Raw genomic sequence first — 21,756 nt, 5'->3', positions numbered from 1 at the left:
TGTTATTCTAACAGGAGACTTTAAATTGTAAAAAAAAATTGTCAAATGGGAAAAGTTTGAAGTGGAAGGTGAAGAAAATACCTGGGGAGCTAAAATATTAATGTTGGCCACAGAAAACTCATGACACAGTGGTACATAGAGGGAAGAGACGAGATTTAGAGATGAACTAGCAAGACTGAACTAAAGTTTGACTAAATGAATACACCTGTTAAGTGAAGGGCAACACAAGGGAAAAAGTGACCATTAAATATTACAAATATAAATTGACGAAGAATGTGAAAATATTGCATTAGAGAACCATAAGAAGAAAAAAAATACAATAAAGCTAAGTATAATGACGTGAAAACATTTTTTTGTAGGTAGAAATTAGTCAGAAATTAAAGAAAAAAAGTGACAAAGGTTGAATAAAATTATGAGTATGAACTACCTTAAATCTTATAATGAAGGTGTAGTAAAGTGGGTACCCTACTATGTAATAAAGAAAAGAGGAAAAAAAGAGTGGTTTAATACAATATGTCTGGAAGCAAAGAAAAAGAAAGGTGAAACATGGAGAATCTAAATAGGAGAATGAATGCCATAAATAGGGAAAGCTATAGACAAGCTAGAAATTATTACACCAAAGTGAGGAGGGAAGAGGATAGGAAGTATGAAAATAACATACTAGAAAAATGTAAGGACACAAAACCTTTTAATAAACTCTTAAAAAAAAAATAAGGGAAAAGAATCTGTGAATATGATCAGAGTGGGTGACAAAGTCTTTGAGTATGCGAAGGAAATCTGTGAAATATTAAATGAAAACCTTCAGAAAGTATTTACCCAAGAGAGAGATGAAGAAGGAAAACAGTGCAGTGAACAGTTAATAGAACCAATTCATGACATTATAAGTTGCTAGATTAATATTGAGAAAGTCCCAGTGCAGTAGAAGAGGACACATGTGGTCCCACTATATAAGAGCAGAAATAAGCAACAGCCACTGAACGATAGACTGCTTCCACTAACAAGCGTCATGTGCAAGCTGTGTGAGAAGGTAACTGAAAGATAGTGGTTGGACCTTCTGGATAGAGAAGAGGTATAATAGATTAAAGTCATTTTGGAGTCAGGTATGGTTAATCTTGTATCACAAATCTAACATGTTTTTTATTCAAGAGCAATAGATATAGTGCAGAAGAGAGACGGATGGGCGGACTGCATAATTTTGGGCCTAAAAAAGGCATTCGATAACGTTTCACGTAAAGATTGCTGTGGAAACTAGAACATAGAGTAGGATTAGGGAAAAAAGGACAGAATGGATGAAAAATTACCTGACAAACTGAGAAATGCGAACTATGTTTCAAAATGAAATATCAGAATAGAGACCAATCATAAGTGGAGTGCCACAGGGATCAGTGTTAGAGCCAACAATGTTTCTAGTATATATGAATGATATGCCAGAAAATAAAGTTAAATAAGTATGTATGAAGATGACGCCAAACTCCTTAGAAAATAAGAGATGATGATGATTGTACTAAACTACTGGAAGTTTTAAATGACATACATTAATGAAGCAATGAATGGGAAATGGAGTTTAACAAAAAAAGAAATGTCATACAATGAAAATGGGAAAACATATAAATAGACCAAGTATAAGTGTAAGATGAGAAGGACAATCATAAATACAATATTCAGAGAAACATATCTTTTGCTGCAAAATATTAGTAGTATTTCACTATTAAGATAGGGACATGGTGAATATGATAATAACAACATTGATTAGACCAGGGTTAGAGTATGCAGTGGTTGTTTGGTCACCACACAGGAAAAAAAGACAAAAGTAAACTTTAAACTATTCAGAGGACTGCAACTAAGATGGTACCAGAACTATCAAACCTGTCATACGAGACTAGATTGGAAGAACTGGGCCTACCAACACTGGAAGAAAGAAGAGCAAGAGGAGACCTGATTGCGTTGTACGGGAATACAAGTGGAACGGACGTGCTGGATAGAAATGATCTGATCAAGACAGAAGTGGGGGGTGGGGGTGGGTGGGGCAACTATGAGGACACAGCAAGAAATTCAGGAAGGGGACTTGTTTGAAAGACACAAAGTACAGTTTTCCATACAGGAGTGTGGATACATGTGATGGCCTAAACAAAGACATTGTTGGAGCGGGCAGTCTTTATATAAAGAAGGAAAATTAGGACAAATGTAGACTGAGAGACAGGATTGTCCGAGCTTGAGCTGAGGTCCTGTATACTACAAATAGGTATATACAAATAGGTAAACACACACACACACACATTAGGGATGTGCGGTATAAAAAAAAAAACGGTATAGCCGATACTGGTTTCCTGAAATAATATCGGTACGCTTCTTACCGGTATAAGTCATGACACCGGTAATATCGGTATTTCCTCAAAATACCGGTAATACCGGTAACGTTATTTACTTTTGAAATGGGAAATGTTTCCTTTGGCTTTACTCATACATTATGTAACACTAAAATCACACAAGATAGGTTTAGGTGACTTCTAACTTTTAATATTTTTTGCATGAATAATTTTTTCACATAATAAAGAAAAAAAATAATTCAAATCTCCTTAAACATTTATTTTGGGGTATGTTTGTAATAATAATAAAAATAATAATAATAATAATAATAATAATAATAATAATAATAATAATAATAACAACACTAACAACAACAACAACAACAGTAATAAATAATAATAATAATAATAATAATAATAATAATAATAATAATAATAAAGATAATAATAATAGTAATAATATATGGTTTAATTAGAAAACTGCATCATAGTGCTAATACTCATAAAAATAAAAGTAATAAATAAAAAAAATAAAGTAATGGCAATAAATAAGCTATGTATGGACACAAAGTTTCCACTCATGGACCGGGGCAGGAAGTAGCCTAATATATGACGTTATGCACCAAGCTGACTCATTATCGTCCTGAAGTAAACAGACTGTAAAGCATATATACGTAGACTGTGACCTAGGTGAATATATTACTCGAGTTTCATGTTAACATCTTCACTTTGAGGCATATGTCGCATTCACGAAAACGAGTCATCTTCACTTTGCTCTGAGTCTGAAAGCATTTCGTATCTGACGGGCACGTGAACAGCAGCTCATTTCACTGACCCACGAGTCGATTTTCGTTCACATGAGATAATGTTACATATTATGGAACACTCTCTCTCTCTCTCTCTCTCTCTCTCTCTCTCTCTCTTGAACAGGCTACTCATATCTCGTGCGGTAAGCGTTCAACTTAAAGACAGATGAAAAGATGAAGAATGAAGACAAAGATAAAAAAAATATAAAAAATACACACGTCCCACACTATTCGTTGGCTGGCCATTCGGGGGTTCGACTATGATTATATTTAGATTTATGGGTTAAGTTAATCATGTCATATTCACTGATGCCGTTTCAACATTAAGCGCGCGCGGGAGGGGTGCTAAGTACGTGGCCTGCGTTTCGACCATAAGTAGCAAGTAGTGAAGTCACAACTTAGTGCCTTTGTACTTACGTATTTGAATAATTGTTATATCCATGGGGTTGGTGCATTGAGTGCTGTACAAAAGAAAGAAAATACCGAAAAAAATGCCGACGAAGAAGCATCGGTATAGCGGTATACCGATGTGATAAAAAAAAAATACCGTTACCTGTATACCGAAGTGCTGCAGATGCCGGTAATACCGAAACTAAAATACCGGTATTCCGGTATACCGGATATCGGTGCACATCCCTAACACACACGCACACACACACACACACACACACTTCTCTCTTTCTCTGTCAGGACATAATATGCCACATTCACACCAAATTTACCCGCTTCCTGGCAAGCCAGATGCATCTTGCTGACTGGCCTCCAGCATGACCTACCTGTCTTTGGGTGCTCCCGTCGGACAGGATGAAAATCCGAATCACAAAGTCCATCTGAGGAGATGCAGAGAACAGTGGTGACGGGAGTAAGAGGACACAATGGTAATGATAAAATTTACGATAGCAATAGTAACATGGAAATAATGAAAATGATGATGATGATAATAATAACAATACTACTACTACTACTACTACTGCTAATAATAATAATAGTAATAATAATAATAATAATAATAATAATAATAATAATAATAATAATAATAATAATAGTAACAATAATAATAATATTAATAATGATAATAAAAAATATGAAAAGTTTTAAAATAACTGGAATAATAGTAATAATAATAATAATAATAATAATAATAATAATAATAATAATAATAATAATAATAATAATAACGATAATAATAATAATATTAATAATAATAATAATAATAATAATAATAATAATAATAATAATAATAACAATAATAATTATAATTATACATAATTATAATTTTAATAATAATGATGATAATAATAATAATAATAATAATAATTATTATTATTATTATTATTATTATTATTATTATTATTATTATTATTATTATTATTATATTAATTGTATAATATTGGCAATAATAACGATAATAGTAGTAACAATAATAATAGAACAAAGAATTACAAGAAAAGCAAGTGAGACTGGGTGTGCATTTCTAGTGGCATCGCACGTGGAGCAGTTCTGGATCCATTACTTTTCATCATCTACATCAGTGACCTTAACTGCGGTACAGCAAGTGTCATGAGCCAGTTTGCGGACGTTACAAGAATAGGAAGAATTATCAGATCAAACCATGCCACTGTGGCACTCCAAGAGGAACTAAATGGCCTGTGTGAGTGTGCCAAGAAATGGGTGATGCAGTTCAGCATAGACAAATACAACCCCATCAATGTAGGACAAATAACCCTTAAGTAATTACACATTAAATAACAGTTCTTGACTACTCCAGCTGTGAAGGGGGTTTGGATGTGCATGTGAATCATGACCTTTGACCCAGAAATCACTGCGTTATTGCCAGAATATGCACAAGGTCCTTTTTTCTAGGAGCTTTTGCTGTCAGAGCACAAGGGTTATCCTTAGATTGTCTGATGCTGTTTACGCCTCACCTACATAGTGCTGTACATTTTTGGTGACCCCATCATATAAATGATATAATTCTCTCGAATCAGCACAGAGATGAGTGACCGAGATGATCTAAGGATCTAGAAACTTAGTGTACAGAGCAAGATTAAAAACTTAACTAATATTATTAGGAAAGAGAAACTGATAGGTGATTTGTTTGAGGTTTTTAAATGAGTTGACAGGCAATCTAGATAAAGCACTTACTTTCAAAACTATAAAAAAAACAGGCAACAAAGAGTCAATTAAAAACTGAAAGAACAGCCTCAAAGGGTCTGCGTGCGGGTGCAACATCCTGGAGGACCCAGCCTTGCTTTTCGCCTGCCACTACAAGCCGACAATTATCAGTCATTGTGAGTGGCCTGTATAAGACTATCCACTTGCTATCATGAAGACCACCCATCATGTGCCAAGCAAGATGCTGGCATTATGAACACTTGTCTGTGCCATAACTGGCTGGGGCTGACCACCAGGCCCCACCAAGAAAGCCTACCGGTGCCTAAGGTTAAAATAACAAGAAAAAAATATGATACATTCTGGATTAGTAAGGAAATGGACAAATACAATAGGAAGTATTAATTTCAGATTGGATATATATTTTTTTAAAAGGGAGATAATTTGGTGATAATGACCTTCTCAGGGGCTGTCATATACAAACACCACCATCACCACCCCATGATATCACCACCACTACCAATGCCACCCACATCACCACCACCATCACCGACAGCACCCTCTGATACCCCCACCACCATCACCAAGATCACCCTCTGATATCACCATCATCATCAACACCAACCTCTGATTTCACCATTATCATCACCACCAGACTCCACACCACCATCACCAACACCACCCTCTGATATCACCACTACCCATATCACCACCACGACCCACCGTGGATGTAACACTGCCCGGGGTGACGGTGAGGCCCTCAGCTAGTAGTGTTTGACGCTCAGGCCAGTATTGTGTCACCTTCACCTGTGATGGGGAGGGAACGAGTAAATGAAAACAGTGTTAGCAGGTTTGTCACACACACACACACACACACACACACACACACACACACACACACATGTATGTTTGCTAAGAAAAAAAATAGAGATGAGGATGACTAATAAACTGCAGGAAGATTTAAATGAGATTCTTGAAAGGAATAAAGAATGGGAAACGGAGTTCAATAAAAAGAACTGCCATGCAAAGAAAATGGGAAAAAGTAAAAACAGACCAAGTGGATTGTACAAGATGGGAGAGACAATCATCACCTCAGTGAAAGAAGAAAAATACTGAAGCAATGTAATACAAGATACACAAACATCTGAGAAGCAAATAAACAAGATATTCGGAGAAACATATCGTCTACTGCAAAGTATCAGAGTTGCATTTCACTCTTTGAATGGGGGCATGATGGAAATAATAACATCAATGATACCAAAGTTAGAGTGTGCAGCAATTGGCTGGTCACCATACAAGAAAAAGTTCATAAGGGAACTTGAAAGGATTCAAAAGATTGCGACTAAGATGGTATCAGAACTATCACGTCTGTCATACGAGACTAGATTAGATGAACTGGGCCTACCCACACTGGAAGAAAGAAGAGAAAGAGGAGACATGATGGCGATGTACAGGAATACAAGTGGAATATAAGTGTTGGATGTAAATGATTTAATCGAAATTGAAGTGAGGAGGGAACTAAGAGGACACAATAAGAAACTGAGGACGGGGACTTGTTTGAAAGACTTAATTAAGTTCAGTTTTCCATACTAGAATGTGGATACGTTGTTGAAGTGGGCAGTGTTCATAAAGTAAAGGAAAAGCTGGACAAATATAGATTGGGAGACAGGACTGTCCGAGCTTGAGCTCAGGTCCTGTATACTACAAATAGATGTATACATATATGTAAATACACACACACACACACACACACACACACACACACACACACACATACACACACTACCCAAAGATCGGTACTATGAGCTCTGTGCTCTACCGTAGGGGAACGGCTGGCTGTCTCGAGAGAGACCCGCAGCAGATCAAAAGGTGAATTACACACACACACACACACACACACACACACACACACACACACACACACACACACACACACACACACACACACTACCCAAAGATCGGTACTATGAGCTCTGTGCTCTACCGTAGGGGAACGGCTGGCTGTCTGGAGAGAGACCCGCAGCAGACCAAAAGGTGAATTACACACGCATTTATCCCCATACACATACACATTCCTGTGAGGGATCAAAAGAAAGCCGGACACATGTAGATGTGTAGACAGGACACTCTGATCATAGCTGAACATTTCTACTGGGTACAAAGGTAAATACACCCACCTTGCCACGCTCTGTTAAGTTGGCCACCATCACTATAGCAGGGCACTGAGTGTGCCACACCATTCGCCAGAATGCCCCAACCGTTTCCTCCTTTGGACCCTGGGTGGCGATGAAGGCATCTCGGCGGCCTGGGCCCTGGGAGGGGAGAGTTAGTCTGCTTGATGTGTTGTGTTCAAAGTGTTGTAGAAAGGTGGTGCAGTAAGGAAGGAGGTTTTGGACAGCATTACTTTCTCCCAATGGAAAAGAGAAAAGCTGTCAGCTAAAAAAGTATCAAACACCTATGAGTTTATTGAACAGAATTGAGTGAACTCAATAGGCGAGGTGTTGTGTTGATCACGTGGGCACCAGTGGCCACTGGTGCCCACCTAACCAACACAACACCACATCTACAGATTTTGCTCAAATTATGTTCAATCAACCCATGGGTTGATTTGCCAACTGTAAATTGTAAATGAGCTAACAAGATACAGCTGTGACTTAAAAAAAAAAACAGAACAATGATCCCGTATTGGGGATTGAACCCGTTCCTTATAAGTAAAAGTCGCTGAATGAGACATATTCAGAGTTGCCAGCCCACGGGTTTTAGGTCGCAGGGCCCACGAAGCTTGAACTATTCTTTCAATTATCGCAAATTACCTGTCTTTCTCTGGGGCTTGTAATAAATACAGTTCAATACAATATATGAAACTGTTGTTCTCCTCTTTAAAAAAATCTTTCCTACATGAAAGCCCAGCGAAATCAAGCATAACTTAACTTTTTTTTTTTAAATTATGTTTGTATTACAATATTTGCTGAGTACCTGGTTTTAGTGTACCAGACTCCCCTTTGACGGAATTCATCAAAAACATTAGTACAGAGTTCGGGATGAATAACTTTGTAGGGATCCGAAACTTATCGGATTGGACTTGTAATACGGCCCCTAAACCGACCTTGGTAGGAACCTGAAACTTCTCGGTTTGACTTGTAATACGGTCCTAAAGGCGCGTCCACACCAGGAATCTTTGTATGTCAGCAATGTATCCCAGACATTTCCCAAGTTTTTCGGGAAGCAGTTGAGAAACAACTTGGATACATTCAGGAAAGAATTGAGAAACATTGAGAGAATAAATGTGTGTAATTCACCACGGACTTTTTTTTTTTTTTTTTTTACGTCTTGGCCCATTGCGCCGGTAGGCTCCTTCCCGGTGGATCCTGATGGTCGGTCCAAGGCTTCTTCCCGGTGGGGCCTGAGGGTCAGCTCAGCCCGTTCTGGCGCAGGCGAGTGTTTATAGTGGCGCCATCTTGCACTGGCTCATGCTGCCCTCCCGGAGCTCATCTTTAATCCTAGAATCTAGAGTCCGGGTTGATAGGTGGTCTTCTGGACAGCATGTGGTTAGTTTTAAGCCACTCGGCGGCGGCTGAAAAATCCCAACTTGGTGGCACCGGTCGGGGATTCAACTCGCCTCCTCCTGAACGCGGGGCCGTCTCGCTATCTGTTCAGCCACCGCCTCCCCAAACTGATCAAGTGTTGGACTCGTAAGCGCCAGCAGGTACCCTCCCGACATAAGCAAGTGCACTTTAGCGTATATCTGTGTGTGTGTGTGTGTGTGTGTGTGTGTGTGTGTGTGTGTGTGTGTGTGTGTGTGTGTGTGTGATTTTCAAGTCTTGATAGTAAAGTATAAACTATTTTTATATTCCAGTCAAATTTCATTTATATATTTATGGTTGAGAGAGAGAGAGAGAGAGAGAGAGAGAGAGAGAGAGAGAGAGAGAGAGAGAGAGAGAGAGAGAGAGAGAGAGAGAGAGAGAGAGAGAGAGAGAGAGAAGGGAGGGGGACACACCCTGACCGCTGGGAGTGACCTCCCTCAGGGGTGCGGGGATGAAGACATCCCACACCTCACTCACGGGGAAAAGGGATTGGGATTATAATTATCATTCATTCACATACTTCAATATCTAGCTAATTGTATGTGTGTATGTGTGTGTGTGTGTGTGTGTGACTATATATATATATATATATATATATATATATATATATATATATATATATATATATATATATATATATATATATATATATATATATATATACACACACACTTATATATATACATAGACACCCACACACACCCACCCACACACACATCCGCATATACGAGAGCGCGAGCACGCAAAAGTTTCTCATGTTTTCCATCCTTGATGGAAAACATGAGAAACTTCCTAACTGTTTCTCAGGACCGCCCACACCAGGAAAGTTTGTATGGAAACTCAGCTTTGACATTTCGAAGGCGTTAATGAGGCTCGTAAAAGGATCTCCGCCTATTGGATTATAGCTGCAGGCTGATGGAAGCTGGTATCTATTCGTTGTACTTTGGGAGCCACGGTTCATAATAGTTCTTCAAAATCAGTGGTTGACTTTCCAAGAAAATTATTAATTAATTAAACCCTGCTCCATTAACTCTCGGCTCCGCCAAAAGTAAGTCATTCTGTAATGCTCAACTTTCTATAAACGACCGCACCCATACGCGTTTTCTTGTTTTCTTGCTCTCCAGTGAGTGCAATAATAAATAAAACACAAGAGGCCATTGTAGCAATCTCCGCACACACCGACATCCTGAAAACAACCCTGAGGTGTGGAGAGGAAACATTATTTCCCGAGGATATTCAAATGTGTGCCAGTGGTTTACCGAAACACTTGGGAAACGTCTGGGATTCATTGTTGTCATACAAAGATTCCTGGTGTGGACGCACCTTATGTATGTATGTATGTATGTGTATATATATATATATATATATATATATATATATATATATATATATATATATATATATATATATATATATATATATATATATATATATATATATATATATATATATATATATATATATATATATATATATATATATATATATATATATATATAATTCCATCAAAGGAGAAACTGATACACTCAAATATTACAAAAGTGTTTTAACCTGTCTGCTGCGATTGGCACGGATTTAGCCTTTACTGGTAGCCTGGAAACATATATTCCCAGGTCTTTCTCTGCCTCTGTGGTGGATAGTGGAGTGTTTCCCATGTGGTATTGGTATGATGGATATCCTCTCCCAAGATGCAGGACTTTATATTTCTCTTCACTGAATTGTAACAGCCACTTTTTGTCCCATTCCTGTGGCTTGGTGATGTCTGACTGTAGGAAATCCGCAGTCAAGAGGTTAAGAAAAAGTTCAATGATACTCGATTTCGTGGGACTTTCATGGAGGAAAGATTTTTAAAGAGGAGAACCTTTCATCGGTCATTTATTTTCTCTCTTTTGTCAATAAATAATGCAAGGGGAATGATCAACTACATTTTTATTAACAATAGTATCAATTATTGCACTGAAGTGTAATTGTTAAAATCCTCTAAAAAGACAGGTAATTTTCGATAATTGAAAAAAAATAATTCAAGCTTCGTGGACTCTGCGACCTAAAACACACGGGCTAGCAATTCTGAAAATACCTCACTGAACTGAACCCTACTGTTGGTGCTATTCTCACCCATTATGGATGTTACTGGTGTTAATGTGTCATACAATCATACATATGATACATATTATGTCATTAGTTGTACAATCACACTATGTATTGCCTGGGGGTTGGGATGGTAGGTTCCTCCCTTCTCCTTTGTTGTATACCTGCAACAATAAACTATCAATCAGTCATTCATATGCATAGCCGTCTTCTTTGCTGTAAAAATAAAAGATAAAATAAAAATTAAGGAATAAATAATCTGGGTAACTCAAGTGTGAGTGATGAACGAGGTGTGTGGGTAAGACGAAAGGTTTTCTTTGAGGCGGCAAGGGAGACTACTGTGCTGTTCCTCTACTCTCTTCCACACCACCGTCCCCCCCACCACGCCCCCCCCCCCTTTCCATCAGGGCGAGGCATAAACCACCACTAAATACGCTGGATGGTAATTTAAAACACGAAGCAGCAAGATGTGGCTCCAATACACAGTAAAAGCGGCGTCACACAGGGCAAATTTCTCCCAACATGTTGCTCGCTTTCGTTGGTGATTATCGCCAACCAACAATGTTGTGTATCACACTGTACTGACCCTGAACTGTTGAGTTGACGCCGCGCTTCAACAACAACAAACACCACGCCAGCATCTCTCCAGCCACTTTACCATGAACCGGAAGGATAATGAGGTTTTAGAAGATTGTGCTGCTGCTTTGCACATAATGAAGCATGTGCTACGACTGCAGAACGCCAGGCAGTGTTCTCCATCTCAACAGTTTGTTTACCTCGCGCCAGGCACAGACTCCGTCCAGCATACCATCGCAGTCAGTTGAGTGTTATAAATAGCATTACACAGTAGGCAAATAAATCACAAACACATACTTGCACATGTACGTCGGTTTTTGGAGTTTTGCAATTGACAATTTGAGTAAATATGTACGATAATTGATTTTTAATTTACATTTACAGCTTATAGCACGAATGTCATTTGACCCCAATTTCTCCCAACCAACCAACCGTTGTCCATCCTTCTCGATCCGCCAAATCTTGTTGGTGATTGTTCATTTTGCCCAACCGCCAACAAAAACGAGCAACATGTGTGACGCCGCATTAAGACATACGTACGGCGAGGACTGAGGCGGGAGATAGGGGAGAGCAGTGTGAGAGAAGGGTGAACATCACACATTCGGTCAAGGTGGCGGCTGACCTGAACCGTGTGCTTAGATTTTTTCACCAGATTCGAAACATCCTAAACTCATATTCTCAAACATTATAGGACTCACACACTCACATTTGGTAAGGCTATGTAGATGTTGTGTTCGTATTTCCAGGGGAAGTTTTAAGACCCTAGTAAGAGTTTGACGAGGTTTCTGCACTGGCCATGAATATGAAAAGATACTCGTGAGAACCTGACTTATCTCTTTTGTGGCCTTTGGAATTGATCGGTGAGAGAGCTGAAAGCAACTGAGAATACAGACCATTGTGCCTGTCCACTTAATGGTTCCCTGGCTGAGTAAGTAAGGAGGCTGCATACTGCCTGTCGGTTGGCATGATTTGCTATTTCCGTTGCCCAATACAATTGCTTGGGTCCTGAAAATATTTATATTTTTTGACTTAAGCCATCTGTTTCACAAGACAGGCATATTTTATTGAGAGAGAGAGAGAGAGAGAGAGAGAGAGAGAGAGAGAGAGAGAGAGAGAGAGAGAGAGAGAGAGAGAGAGAGAGAGAGAGAGAGAGAGAGAGAGAGAGAGAGAGAGTTACCTTATGGATATTGATTGTATGGACAGGAGCAAGTCACTACTGTGTTGGCCTGGTTAACAGCTTTGATATATTAACTCATAGGATGTCTGCAGATTCATGCCGCATGCCCGGAAAGTCTGCCAAACGATTTGTTGATTGAGATACAAAGCCTGTATCGGCGTGGTTTAAGACGCAGTTCATGAATGCATAAAACCCCTTTAAATCTCTGAGGTTGGCATTGTCTGGTGTGTGTTTTGGCCCTTGTTTACCCTTGTCCTCTTCACCAACGTCGTGTGTGTTTTCAGTAGTGTATTTTATCACTGGTGCCCCCTCTCCTCTTCACCAACGTCATGTGTGCCATCATTAGGGTATTTTGTCACTGGCCATTTGCTACCACTTCCATCCTTGCCAGCAGTGCAGGATTTATCACTGTTGTCTCTGTTATAATCAGTGGTGTGCGTACCTCTATGAAGTTGGCGTTGATATAGTCACTGTGAGGAATGTTGTCATACAGGGGTAGTACCACTCGCGTCTCGTCATCTGGGTGTGTGGGAGAGATGAAGAGAAAAGTTTAAAACATCTGGTGGTGTAAGTTCTTTTACAAATACATCTTGATGATAACAATGATATTTGAATATCCTGCTGCTGCCAACTGTAACGTTTATGCAAGAATTAGTAATTATGTTTATATGAAAATGAAAAGCAAATTACTGCTGATTATTTGTAGACTTTTGTGTGTCAAGTTACAGCTTAATATAGCAGTGTTGAAAAAAAAAATCCCAGGTATAACATGGAGGGATATGAATCAAACTATTAGTTAGGATATAGACAATGATTGTAGATATTCTTATGACAATAAAGAACTAAAGGTGGTCTTGGGTAGGTCCTATCATGAACGGAGCTGATAACAGCTAGACATTCTAATTAACACGTGGCAGCCTAAAAAATGTAGAAGTCAGGGCGAGTTTGAAGCTTCCCGGGTGTGAGGAAGGGTGACAGAAAACATGAAATTATAATTTTTGTCACACCAAGACTTGAGTACACTAATATAAGACAGAAAACTTGTAGAGATAAAAGTTGGAACATATGCCATGGAACAGGACTGTGTACATTATCATCAGATACAGTTTGAGAATCCCTTATCCAAAATTCCTGACTCTGAAATTGTTGCGGATTTCGGATTGTTTCGGATGTCGGAATATTTTTATTTGAATCTAAATAAGATGAAAACTGAAATAGGAGATTATTTACGAGAGGGTAGCCTACTAATTTCGAGATGCTGACTGCTTATTTTTATCGGCGTCGCAGACGCCGATCAACAGATTGTCCATCTTGTTGCTGTTGTTGTTGTTATTGCTGTTGTTGTTGTTCTCTTCAAGTTGTTTTCCTGGCTTACCCATGCATTGCAGACATGACATTGTATGATAACATTTGTTAGCCCTGATGAACCCTACAACATGGCATTATAAACAGTCAGTTTTTTTTCTCTTTTTTTACGTCTTGGCCTGTGTCGCCGGTAGGCCTTCATAGTAGGGCCTAATGGTCGGCCCCAGCCCGTTGTGGCGCAGGCACGTGTTTATACTGGCGCCATATTTACTTTTCAGCATTTTCCATTTTAGACCCCTAGTTAACATAAGAACGTAAGGAGTCTGCAGGAGGCCGGTTGGCCTATACAAGGCAGCTCCTGTACACTCAACCCCACCTTACCTCACCATCCATGGCTTTATCTAACCTCTTCTTGAATGTATCTATGGTATTGACACCCACAACATGGCTCCCAAGCCTGTTCCATTCGTCCACCACTCTGTTGGTGAACCAATTCTTGCCTATGTCTTTGTTGAATCTGAATTTGTCTAACTTAAAACCACTCCCACGCGTCCTATCTGGCTCTTTTACTCTCAAAATCTTATTGAAATCCCCTTTATTAAAGCCCTTCATCCATTTATAGACTTCGATCAAGTCTCCTCGCAACCTTCGCCTTTCTAGAGAGTGTAGATTTAAATGTTTCAGCCTGTCTTCATAAGGCAAGTTTCTCACCCCCTGAATCATCTTTGCCATCCTCCTCTTTACAGATTCTAAACATCTTTATATCAATTCTATAGTAGGGGGACCAGAACTGAACTGCATAATCGAGATGAGGTCTAACTAGTGCTAAGTAAAGTTTGAGGATGACTTCAGCGCTCTATTGCTTGCGCTCCTTGAGATGAAACCCAGTACTCTGTTGGCCCGATTTTCAGCCTGAATGCATTGAGCCCTAGGACGGAGGTCAGTGCTCACTAGGACTCCTAGTCTCTCTCACGCCCAGACCTGCTTAGAGGAGTGTCATTTAAGGAGTAATTGTGTGAGGGGTTATTCCTACCTACACTCAAAATGCTACACTTCCCGACATTGAATTCCATCTGCCACTTCCCCGCCCAATCATATAGTCTGTCAAGCTCATCCTGGAGAACGCTAGCGTCCCTGTCTGATTGGATTACTCTACCGATCTTGGTATCATCTGCGAACTTACTGACATCACTACTAATTCCTGTGTCCAAATCATTGATGTAAATAATAAAAAGCAGAGGACCCAGCACCGACCCTTGAGGGACTCCACTTGTAACACTGCCCCATTCAGATTTGTTACCATTGATTTGCACTCTATGCTTCCTACCACTAAGCCACGCCCTGATCCAGTTCAAAACTTTCCCATCTACGCCGTGAGCCTCTAATTTTAGTAATAGCCGGTGATGAGGGACTTTGTCGAACGCCTTACTGAAATCTAGATATAATATGTCATAGTTTTCATCTCGGTCAACCGCCTCGATTACTTTAGTGTAGAAGGACAACAAGTTAGTAAGGCAAGACCTACCCTTTGTGAACCCATGCTCTGAATCATGAATTAAATTATGCTTTTCTAGATGGTCCCGAAAGCTCCCGGCTATAATTGACTCCAACATCTTTCCTACAACTGATGTTAAGCTAATTGGGCGATAATTTGAGGTGGCTGAATTGACTCCCTTTTTGAAAATCGGCGTCATATTAGCTACTTTCCATTGATTGGGCACATACCCAGAATTTACCGACATCTTAAAGAAATCGGTAAGAGGGCCACTAAGGACCTCCTTGCACTCTTCCAGAACCCTTGGGAATACTTCGTCTGGGCCCGGCGATTTGTTTTTCTTCAACCTACCAATCTCATCCTGGACTACTTGCCTAGTGATGATCACATCCCTTAACTCGTCGTTCTCTTCGCCCTCATATACCTGAACTCTCTCCGGAATGGTTGTTAGATTTTCCTGCGTGAAAACTGAGAGGAAATAGTCATTCATCATTTGACTCATATCTTCTCCATTCTCAACGAGCTCACCCGTGTTTGTTTTCAATGGTCCAATTCTGTCCCTTGTTTTCGTTCTGTTTAATTTGAAGAAGCCACTGGGATCGCTCTTGGCCTCGTTGGCTACCCTAATCTCATAATTTATTTTTGCTAGGCGGGTGTTCTTCTTCTCCGACCTGGCTAGCTCAACATACCTACCCCTGAGGTGGATTTCTCCGTTCTTTATTTTCCTATAATTTTCTCTCTTCAAGCCAATTTCATGCTTGAGTCTGCGGGTCATCCATTTGGGATCGTTATTTTCCTTCCTACGTGCTTGGTAAGGGATATGCTGTCTCTGACCCACTGCAGTTACTCTAACTAAATCATTGTAGGTCATTTCTACATGGTTCCCCTGTCTTTCCGGTTCCAGCCCTGAGATCTGGCCCTCATCCAGCCCTAGGGTTCCCCAATTTACCTCTTCAAGGTGTCTTCTGAGCCCCTCATAATCAGCTCTTCTAAAGTCAGGCACCAACACAGGGTTGAGTTCATGGGTCACCGCCCAGTCTGTTTTAAACCTAATTTCCTTGTGATCACTGCCACCTAATTCTCCCCCAACATCTAGCTCGCTGATCATATTCTCGGCGTTAGTTAAGACCAAGTCTCAGTTACTGTCTGCTTGAGAAAATTATCTTGTATTACTTTCAGAAAATCCTCAGATTCTGGATCACCCACCACGCCTTCCCAGTCTATATTCCTATAGTTAAAATCCCCCATTATGCAGACATTTTTGCTCCTACTCGCCCTGTCTACCTCTAGCAGTAATATATCAGTGTCCTGCCTGTTAAAGTTGGGTGGCCTGTAAAGAACCCCTAGAATTAGTTTGTCTTTCCCTTTGTGGACGTCCACCCAGACTGATTCTGAGTCGCCATTTGTTTGAACAGAGTTGTTAGGGGAACATTTATGTGTGTCTTTAACATAAAGTGCCACCCCCCCCCCTCCCCTTCTTCCCTTTCTATCTTTGTGAAACATCTGATAACCATCTATTTCATACCCCGACATGAAGTTTTTGTTTGCAGTATCCACCCACGTTTCCGTGATAGCTATAATGTCAAATTTCTCGACACATGCTTTCCCCCTCAATAGATTTATCTTGTTCCTGAGAGTCCTACTGTTGGTGTAATAAGCCGTAGCCCATCCTTTCTTATATCCTTTTGATCACTCCTGCGCCCCCTAGTCCCAGTCTGCGATGCAAAGTCACTGATGACAGGCCCTCCCTCCTCGCCTACTCTAAAAAATCCTGTAGGGTGCTAAGTGATCGCTCGAGGGAGTCTGCAAGAACCTCCATCCCCTGGAGTGACAGGTGCACGCCATCCTTGGCATACAAGGTGCCTTTATCGTAGAAGAGGTCCCTAATATAAATTGTTGGGGTGGTGTTGGAGGGTCATGCGACCCCGATCTAGCACAGCTTTTGTGCTATTAACACTTGTTGGACAAAATATGATGCTGTTTATTATGGAGATAGTATATTTCTCAGGAAATCACTATATGATTGACTTTTCAATTGCTTGTTGTGCAACCGTCATTGCCCGCCGCCACAGTCGCACAATAGCTCGCAAAAAGACTCAACTTGCTTATTGTTTCTATATTTCACTCACCGCTGTTTTTCCTGCTGTATAATCCCCCCAGTGTTCATGGGTATTGAACAGCAGAGCGACTTATTTTTGCACAGAAGTATTTATCGCTACACCGACCATCGTATAGTGGGTTACGCATTTCCAAACCTAATTTTATATACGCTATTCCTGCAGTATTTGGCTGCCTTAATAGTTCAGTAGATAATATTCAGTATTTAAAAAATGTAGTGAGCGCATTTTTTGGTTAACCACAAAACCAGTCTATAAAATTATGTTTGTCAAGGGTTATTTATCTTGAAATACGTGTATAATACGCGTCGTAACGTCCCCCCCTTCCTCCTCCCTGCACCAGGGCCCGGATCCTCAAAGGCTTAGTTCGTAGTTTTGGGCCCTTAGTGCGTAGTTTTGAGAACATCGAGATTCACAAAGCTAACTACCAACTAATCGATGACGTCACGGGTTACCGCGCGGATCTACAAACGTTTACCGCGCTCTGTGTGACGTTAAATTTGTTGTTAAATAACTACTGCCTCGGAGCTGACGGTAACGCTAACAATATTATCAGATTTACGTATAAATGCTTATAAATCGCGTTTTTCAACTTGAAATATAACTTTGCGAGTAGAGGAGGCCCATTTCTTTATAAAATGATGAGGTATATGATAAGTGTGGGCGGTATGGCAACACCCGGCCGGGGGATTGCCAGACCTCCCTCCTCTGCCTGCTGTGGAGGATGGCTTGGCGACGAGGAAAAGTTGCCGAACTTTATGTAATTTCTGATTTACTAGGGAGAATTTTGCCTTTTCCTTCTATATGTAGATACAGAAAGCGTTAATTTACCCATACATGTCAACAGAACGATCTTACAATATATAATAGCGAAGAAATCCGAGGCATATAGATGCCCAGACTCAATTCTGCCCGAGGCTCAATTTTGTCGATGACAGGGGCCTATATTTTTCCTTCCCCTGTCATTATTGATGAATCTCAGGTGTCGCAACTTGGTGTGAACATGCCCTAAGTCTTCACTTGTGGAAGTATATTGATGTATATGTGATTGGTATCCTATTTTCTGAGAAAAATGAATGTGCGATCATGGGTGTCGGAGTGCTGCTCTGGAGGATGGCTTGGCGACGAGGAAAAGCTGCCGAACTTTATGTACTTTCTTATTTAATGAGGCAAATTTTGACATGGTCTTTGTCATCATAATAAAGAATGATGATCATGCTAGTTCTAGACGCCATATCAGTCGAAAAGAACCCCACATACACGAGCTTGAGCTAAGATAACAGAGGCATGTGGATGTCCGGGCTTAATTTTGCCCGAGGCTCAATTATGTCCGTGACACCGCCCCCATCCGTGGAGGGACCATGGACCTTTGTCGGGTGACAGCTATCCCATGAGTTGGGCCGCAGATATGGCAAGACAGTCTTAATTTTCCCTATTCCTTCCTTCCGTCCTTCGTTCTGTCTGCCTCGATATCTGTCCCATATTTCTATTTGCTTTCTTCCTGCCTCAATCTCCTCCGTATCTTCTTTTTCTTCATCTTAAGCATGTTCGTAGGTAACAAGACATCGAACAGCAGAGCTACTTTGACGTAAATGTGCAGCAAACAACGAAATAATTGAATTCGTAGATTACGATTTAGCACAGTTTACCTTGAAAGGAAGAAAAATGGGAAAAGAGAATGGGTTTCTTGAACCAGCAGCTGGAGGGGGCTCCCTAGGATTGGCTGACGGTTCTGTAAACGTGCTTGCGATTCGCTGCAAGGCCAATGACGTCATCAACCAATCAGCGGCCTCGCTGACTTAGCGCGCCTCTAACTACAATCTAAGGTTTGCTTCGTGAATCTGACGCTAACGTCGGTAGCTAAATCAATAGTGCGTAGTTATGTTAGTTCGTAGTTATTGAGTCTGTTTGTGAATTCGGGCCCAGCAGCAGACAGCGGCTGTTAGTCATGGAAGGCTAGAAAAAAAACTAGGGTTGCCACCCGTTCCTTAAAATATTAATTCGTGCTGTATTGGAGAATGAGATGTTGCGTTCCTTATTTTTGTTTAGCTCAAGGTGGTAACCATAACTGAAACTCTGTTCCCATTATTTACCTCTTTAAGCACTCTCGTCTCGCGGCGAACAATGGGAACCCACGCTCACATCTTCGACTTATACAAAGATACTCGCCAGTCCTCCTCGAAAGACCGACTTGGTCGGCTAGGCTGACGTTAGAGTCGGTATATCGGCAACCCCCCCCCCCCCCCCCCCACCATCCCACCTTCATGAGCCGTCACCCGGCAAAGGACGTATGCGCTTGACCCTGACGGCCTCCATATTCCCCATGTCCCAACCCGTGAGGTAGCGGAAAATAAAGCACACACACACACAAAAAAAATACCCCGCATATCACCATTTAAAAAAAACTTTCAGATTTTAGAGTTTTCTGATTTTTGGAATTTCGAATAAAGGCTTCTCAACCTGTACTGAAAACTGGAAAACATGGGAAAATATCTTTGTTAAACGATGGACTGGTTAGGGATGATGATGATGATTGCAGGGCATCGGCAAGTACGATATAGTCAACTCACAGGTCACGTTCATCCGGTATCTGTTCTTGGTGCGGTTTTCTGGCAGGCTGCTTGCTGATGTGTTGCTTGAGAGTAGGATGGGAACTTTCTGTTGGGGTTAGAAAGGCATCTTGCAACACAACACAGGCATTATATCTCCCTCTCTTGCACACACACACACACATATATAAACCCCACACACACACACAAAATGGTGCCTGAACAAGAACAAGTACCAAGTCGTATCAAGAGCAATAAGGAAGCTAAGGTTAAATTAAAAAAAAAAAAAAAATGTTTCGAGAATGGCATAATCAAAAGAAGATGGGATAATTTCTAAATTATTAAAGTTTAAAGATATGATACAAGATAAGCAGCCACAAGTAATCTGCCTGACAGAATATTAACTAAGCTTAATTATTACAAATGACTCCCTGAACATCAAAGATTACAACATCTAGAGAAACGACAGGAAATTGAGGAATGGAGGCTGCGTTATGATTTCAACAAAGAAAGAACTAAAGGTTAAAGAGATGAAGTTGAATCTACTTCTCAAGTGGAATTAATAACAGTAAAAATAGTAACTTTAGAATGAGATGTAATTGTGGCAACTCTGTACATGCCTCCCAAATCAAATACACGGGGCATAGAGGAATACAAAAACTTGCTAGATAGTATAATGCAGTGTTCAAGAACTCTGCTACAGCAAATGGAAGATAAGTCTGAATGGATTATACTAACAGGAAAATTTAACGCGATTATTAATTAGGACATTATAGATGTTCTGAGTGTAGAAAACTATTCAGTTGGATGAATCTTCTTTGCTAGACCTTATATTTACCAGACAAGAAAATGAAGTTGACAACTTGATATACACCCCTCCGCTGGGCAAGAGTGATCACAGTCCTGGAGTAAGTCTAACCTCCTTGAACTCTGCAGACACCACCACCACCACTCACTGCAAATGCTTCCTTGATCTCTGCAGACACCACCACCACCATCTTCATTACCACCATCAATATCTCCACCACCACCACTACCATCACCATCACCACCACTACCGTCAATACTCACGGCAAACTCCTCTTTGGTTTCTGCGGACAACACGGCCCTCAGGAGATACGCCTCCAGGTCTTTTTGGGAAACTAGCAGCGTTGCGTTAGCATAGATGTCTTCCTTGGCAGGGTCTTGGCTGACATGGGATGGGCAGGAGTTGTTCCATCCCAATGTCGGTGAGTCTCCCTCCCCTTTGTTGTGGTGCTCCAAAGGGAGGAAGTAGGGATCGCCGCGTAATGTAGCGAGTGGGTAGTCTGGTAGGAAAAAGATGTGGGGTATTGGAAGAGGGAGTGAGGCATATCAGCAATGAATGGTAGGGTAAGGTGGGGTAAGTTGCCCCCCTTAAGGGAGATTGGCTGTTGTAGCCACATTTTTTGCAATAGAATTTTGAAAAAAAGTTATGTTGAAATCTTAGGCTAAGGCCTATCTATGGTATATATTATATCCACTCATTATGATTTTGACTTTCTTATAATGACATTTTTTTTTAAAATAATAAAGGGGGCTTCTTACCCCGCATGTGGGGTAAGAAGCCCACTGGGTAGGCCTTTTACCCCACTCTGGTTTACAATAATAAAACTCATAGAA

General features: G+C 40.5%; 1 protein-coding gene across 2 annotated transcripts in view; it reads right to left on the bottom strand.

Moving 5' to 3' along the window:
- Positions 1-21,756, bottom strand: part of LOC126984023 (receptor-type tyrosine-protein phosphatase F-like) — a 196,407-nt gene that overhangs the window by 58,467 nt on the left and 116,184 nt on the right. For both annotated transcript variants that reach the window (XM_050837367.1, XM_050837377.1), the window contains 6 exons: positions 21,187-21,422; positions 20,137-20,224; positions 13,092-13,168; positions 7,402-7,536; positions 5,948-6,031; positions 3,889-3,942 (listed from right to left, as the gene is read on the bottom strand). In XM_050837367.1, the coding sequence (XP_050693324.1) occupies positions 3,889-3,942; positions 5,948-6,031; positions 7,402-7,536; positions 13,092-13,168; positions 20,137-20,224; positions 21,187-21,422 (674 nt within the window). The remainder of the gene's footprint in view (positions 1-3,888; positions 3,943-5,947; positions 6,032-7,401; positions 7,537-13,091; positions 13,169-20,136; positions 20,225-21,186; positions 21,423-21,756) is intronic.

This window comes from Eriocheir sinensis, chromosome 5, assembly GCF_024679095.1.
Source record: "Eriocheir sinensis breed Jianghai 21 chromosome 5, ASM2467909v1, whole genome shotgun sequence".
Classification (NCBI taxonomy): domain Eukaryota; kingdom Metazoa; phylum Arthropoda; class Malacostraca; order Decapoda; family Varunidae; genus Eriocheir; species Eriocheir sinensis.
The sequence above is the reverse complement of the archived record's forward strand: the minus strand, read 5'-3'. Positions and strand labels throughout refer to the sequence as shown.